The 6000-nt window shown below is 40.5% G+C and overlaps 1 protein-coding gene across 1 annotated transcript in view; it reads right to left on the bottom strand.

The window, feature by feature from the left end:
* Positions 1-1028: 1028 nt before the first annotated feature.
* Positions 1029-6000, bottom strand: part of LOC107103254 (teneurin-3-like) — a 126187-nt gene continuing 121215 nt past the window's right edge. The window contains exons 27-29 of the mRNA XM_015402878.1: positions 3994-5605; positions 2513-2643; positions 1029-1949 (exon numbers count right to left, since the gene is read on the bottom strand). Coding sequence (XP_015258364.1) covers positions 1197-1949; positions 2513-2643; positions 3994-5605 — 2496 coding nt within the window. The 3' untranslated portion in view covers positions 1029-1196. The remainder of the gene's footprint in view (positions 1950-2512; positions 2644-3993; positions 5606-6000) is intronic.

Genomic DNA, 6000 nt, shown 5'->3' with positions numbered 1-6000 from the left:
TAAACCAGGTCACTTTTTCAAACTGCAGGATCTAAAGCAAAAATATTTTGTTACATAATTTGCAGAGCACATATTAAACCCAAATAGAATATAGAAAAACTGGAATTTAATAAACTTAAACGATTAAAGAACCCCCCGCCTCTCGCCCATTGACTGCTGGAGATAGGCACCAGCACCCCTCGCGACCCCAATTGGGACAAGCGTGTAAGATGATGGATGGATGGATGGATTAAAGAACCTTGAAGCTTAACTTAGAAAACATGAATATTCGTCCCATTTGTGTCCACAACCTAAAATCAAACAAACCCCCAAAATATACCAAGAATGAAATTAAAACCAGCAGGACTTTATTTATGTATAAACACAACATAAATTACTGTTAATGACTTGTACGGACATTGATTCAGTTTCTTAAAAAGAAACAAGAAAAACTGCATAAAACTCTTGGATCATTTACAAAAGATGGTGTCCCTGTGATATCCAAGATACACCTGTGCTGCTTCACTCAACAAAGTTCATCACACACTCGCTGCATCCCCCCCAAACAATTACTATTTCGTTATTGAGACATCTTTTTTTCCCCATTTAAAAGCATTTCAAAGAGAATATGACATATTGATGTTTACAGTGCTAAATCTGGAATACATAGTGGTTGTCTGGTGAGAATAAACATCACAAGTCTCTTGGTTTGAAAAACAAATATTTGCTTAAGAACACTGCTTGCTCTAGGAATGTGAATCCATGAGCCTGGTACTTCTTGAGAAGTGCAGGTATGCATAATGTAAACATTTCCTCTGTTCCATTGACACTTTGTTCCGGATGAAAACAAACCAAAAAAGTCAAAACATAAAACACCTACATAAGCTCAGCATCTCTTTAAAAACATCTATGTTCCTCTGCTTCCGAGTCCGAGTCCAAAAGGCTTGTGCTACAGAGGAACTGACCTGTAATTGCCATGTTAAGGCTTTGTGTAGTTTTACATTTATTCTGAAGTCTGTAGGTCACAATGCACAGCATTGCTCTTCACCTCTTTTTTTCTTCTTTTTTTTTGTTTTTTTATTATTTTATTTCTTACAAAACAAAGCCACACACTGTACATACATATCAGTAGCTGTTTCATACAGCCGCTTTTCATTTCTTCCACATTTATCTTCACACCAATACAGTTTCTTTGGCAGGTAATGCACCTGGAGTTGTTACCTTTTTCCAATCTCACTTTGCCGGAGAAAATGGATGTTGTTTGCATTATCTGCTAGTTCTGGGTACTGCTCAATGGAAAGCACATAGTACCCATCATATCCCAACACTTTCCCACTACTCAGTAGCTGCCTCTTCTCCCCCTCTGTCCAGGGGCGAACCCCCTCTTCCCCATCGCGCACTCGCTGCTGCTCGCGGGCCCACGCTCCTGCCAGAGCACGCTGACGTGCAAGCTCAACCACTCGCACTTTTTCCTCATCCACAGTGGAGCCGTAGCGGATGTGAAAAGCCAGAGCCCCGGCACGAACCTCAACGTCTGCGAAACGGCGAGTCCTACTGTCCATGACTGTGGTGGACTGGGACACCGTCACGTTGACGCCATTCTCTAAGGTCTTGTGTCCGCTGGTGAGGTGCAGCGAAGCGAGGTCAGCATCTGGGAGGCCCGGCTTGACAAAGTAGTGTGTGTCTCGTCCTTCTATGGTGAAGTGCAGGTCCTCCAGATAGAAAGCGTTATTGAGGATTGTTGCAACCTTGATGCAGTCCTCACTCGCCACATTAAGTGTGTTTGTGTGGACGCTGCCTTTATAGATGGCAAACATAACAGCTCTTCCGATGGGAGACTTTGCGGCTGAGAACCACAGCCAAGACTTTTCACCTCTTCGACCTCGGCTGAGATGGACCTCTGGCAGCCGCTCGAATGACAAGAGAGAATGTGCTTGTCTGGTTACTTCCTGCTGGACCCCAGAGATAGACTGTAGGAGAAGTGCAGTGAAACGTTAACGTCTGAACATGGCAGAACCTGACTCTCAAGGCCATTTAGAACCAGCTACTGCTTGGTTTCGTAGAGTTTTTTTTATCTCTATCTGAGATACTGCTGGTTTTAAGCCATGTTTTTAGGTCTAATGTAGATAAATCCCTGATGACTTTCTCTATGTGTGTGTGTGTGTTAAGGTCACAGACCAACGATTCTTTGCATATACAGGATCAAAGACTTTTAACTGTAAAATCACATATGAAATTAGACAGCACGAAACATTTTCTGTTGTTACTGAAGGTACATAGAGGTATAAGCACTACCTAGTTACATGTTATAATTATATGTTTATAATTATATGCAAATATATACCAATTAATGCGCTTATTCCAAGAAAAACATTGAAGTCTTATAATGAGACAGACTCTTCAAGATAGTGAAGAAAACAATAGAAAGGAGTTGTTGCTTTTTTTCTTTCAGTCTATATTTGCTACAGGTTCTGTTTGCATGTTTCTACATTTTTGGGGAGTTCAGTATGTGAGTGCTTTGAGTTTTACCCACCGGCAGATCATCCCAGAGCTGACTCTTTCTCAGTTCGTAGGAGGGCATGCTCAAATCAAACTTTGGAACAGGAAACCCGGGAATGGTGTTGTGAAGATGAAACCCAAATGTTACAAGCCAACTGTTCACATCTGCAAAATCAGAGGAAAAAACAAGGCATAAAACTCATGACTCCCACCCCAAGTTTTATTTCAAAAGGAAGCACAATAGGACATGTTCCTAAAAGAATTAACTTTTAGTGTTTTTGATAAATAGGTAAAGCTGTGTAAAAACAAAATACAATTTCTAAATAATGATTTCATTTTCTACTATCAAACTAACCAAATTCTGCATAAAAATGAAGGGTTTTAGCACCTTAAACCTGTCTGACAGCTACATGGCTGACTTGTCTGACATTGGCTAAACAATCTCCATAAGCCACTTTACCCAAGTCCAAAAGAAAAGAACACTTGAGGAACAAAGACTCTGACAATCAATCTTTTCTAAGGTTTTGGGACTTCAGAGAACCAACGTTAGAACCACTATCCACCCAAGGAGGAAACATGAAACACCAGGGGCCGAACGTACTACAATAGCAAAAGGTCAAAAATGAATCCAGAAAAACATGTAGAACTCTGCAGACCTTGAATTAGGGCAAGCATTCATAACTGAACAATACAAGAGAGACTGGACAAAAACAGACTATTGTAAATATAAAAAAACGTTTATGAGCATTTTCTGTGGACTGGCCAGACAAAAGTAGATATTTGTGGTGTTATATTGAATTGGTTGTAATATTCCCAATGCTAAAAAAAAAGAAATAACCAAAATAAATTCTGTTTAACCTTGCTTTTGCTATGTAGCTGGAAAAAGCAAAAAAGCATTTCCACTTTTTAAACTTAATTAGAAGTGATTTGGCCAGTGTCCAGGTACAAATCTGATTGAGATGCAGATTAATAACCTTTAATCACTGTTTTATGAATTAAATCCCTCCAATAAGGCAGAAATTATATAATCCTTCAAATTTATAACAATCAATGTATTTGTTATAACATATATGTTTTAGGTGTAAGTGTTTTTTTTTTATATGCAGCAACACTGTTATAAATAGTTTTTTTTAAATAAATGAAATCATAATTTGAAAATGTTTTGCATTTACTTAGGTTATTTTAGAAAATTTAGAATATATTTTTTATGATTGAAATCATTTAATAAATAATACAAAAACAGAAGGGGTCTTTTAAGTGCTGAATAATTAAATAAAGTACCATCTATTTGCATCAATATCGACACACAATTTGTCTTCATCCCCTCTGCCCTTGGAGTTCCTATTTTTGGAAATTACGTTGGTGTTTTTATTATTATTTACAATCTGAGTAAAACTACCCCAAATTTCTTATTTCCATCTTCAAATCCTTAAAAACACCAAGAAAAAAGACATGCTCTCAGAAAATAAGCTCACAGTAAATAAAAATTGCAGCTTGAAGTACAAGATATCTTACCTGCAACATACTCTTTTAGTTCATGGACTTTGCTGATGGGATTATTATTTCTGAACATGTACAGGTTAAAAGGAGCTGGCTCTTTGGCAACCTTCTTCCAAGCGGAGATATCAGGAATTGTCCACCTGCCAGACATGATATCATAATCCTGCTCTCCGAAGTGCAGCAGTTTGGTCAGAGGATCATAAAGTCCGCCATGAAAACCAAGCACCAGCTGAAAGTCTGGGTTAGAGTCAAAGTAGATCTCCCCATATGCAGTGTACTGAAGCTGTTTCACTAGGAGACCATTGCTGGTGAAGACAGCCAGAGGTGTGCCAGTGTTATCACAAGCAATATAGAACTCTTCTCCACTACTTATCTCCATGGCAAAGAGATGACCTTGGAGATCGTAGTAGAACGAAGTGATCTCTGAGCTGGAGTGGTTGTATACATGAGTTATCCTCTCTGGGTAGCTCAGGTCTGCGTAGAAATATTGTAAGTGCTGGCCCAAACTGGTTTTGGTTGAGACTCTGCGTCCAAGCCCATCATAGCGATACTGGATAGTCCAGCCGCTGCTCTTGCTGTAGACCCGCACCAAGAGTCCTTTGGAGTTATATTCAAAGATTTCCGCGCCCCTCTGACGGAGGAAGCCGTCCTCATCCATTCTGTACTGGATGTCTCCAAGGCGGGTGATGCGGTCTCTCAGGTCATAGCGCAGAGGCAGAAGCCTGGCACTATTTCCAGCATTCAGTAGGTGCAGATTTCCATTCAGATCATAGGTGTAGCGCCAGGTTACTTTATCATTGAGATACACAGTCTGTAGCTGGCCATCTACATCATATTCATAGCTGTATTTGGTAGTATTGGCAAAGGGACCAATCTTGAGTTCTCTCTTGGTGACTCTACCAACATCATCATACTGGAAAGTAATCCAGTACATCAGTGAACGAAAGATCTCATACTGGATTTCCTTGATGCGTCCATGAGCATCAAAGTGCTTTGTGTAGGTCATGACTGCAGTGGATATGATTTGATTTATGTCATAGTAGATCACACCGAACTTCCCAAACTGCTCGATCTTTCCTGATATGTCGTCAAACTGGTACAGGTCGATGGGTAGCGGGGTTTCATTGATGACGCCTTGGACACTGGTAACACGCAGACTGCTGTCATATGTGTAATCAAAGCGCGCGTTCACCATGCCATCCTCACTGAAGCGGAAAATCTGCCGATCCACCAGTGGACCCACTTGGCGATACCGAATGGAGCAGATGAAGCCCTCATTCTGCAGGTTGACAGTCTTCAGCACACCCGCCGTCTCATCGTAAGTGAAGCTGACCCTTGTGCTGTCATACAAGATCTCCGAAATCTTGTTCTGCCGGCGGTATCTGTACAGGACTCGGCGGCCCGTGCCGAGGTGAGCTATTCTCAGCAGGAGGCCGTCTTCACTGTAATCCACAGCTACTGAGGCATTGCTCTCAGGTGGGTGATAAAGGTTCCTGTAGTAGCCCACTGAACGGATGGTCTGCATGGTGTAACGAGCCACGCTTGGCATGGTGACAGCAGAAAGCCGCTCCAGAGAGTCAAACTCAAATATGTACTGCCGTTGACTGTGAAGCAGGAGAACCATAGACTGGGGGGAGAGGAGCAAAACACAGTGTTCTTTTTTTAGTTGCATGCCTGTGGAATATATTTTCAAAGCAATGCAGAGAATGGAAATTTTCAGGTGTAGGGAAAGGTGAAACTGAGCATAAAAAATGTAGAAGGGGACCTCAACAACTTGAGATGCAAATTAACAAATCAATGCAACATTAAGAAAAAAACTGGGCACAAATTATTAAAGTTTATAAGCTTAGATAAGATATGTGTTTGATTTTTAGAACAGAGTTAAAGGTAATTCTTGCCAATCATGCATATGCATATCTATCAGTCATAAGCAGTTTATTAACTCCTGCAATACATGTTAGACTTGTTTAATCAATTCAGAGAATATGCATTTTTTAGGATGTACTCTATCTCCCAAAGACT

Source organism: Cyprinodon variegatus, unplaced genomic scaffold (genome assembly GCF_000732505.1).
Source record: "Cyprinodon variegatus isolate N-32 unplaced genomic scaffold, C_variegatus-1.0 Scaffold1405, whole genome shotgun sequence".
NCBI lineage: Eukaryota > Metazoa > Chordata > Actinopteri > Cyprinodontiformes > Cyprinodontidae > Cyprinodon > Cyprinodon variegatus.
The sequence above is the reverse complement of the archived record's forward strand: the minus strand, read 5'-3'. Positions and strand labels throughout refer to the sequence as shown.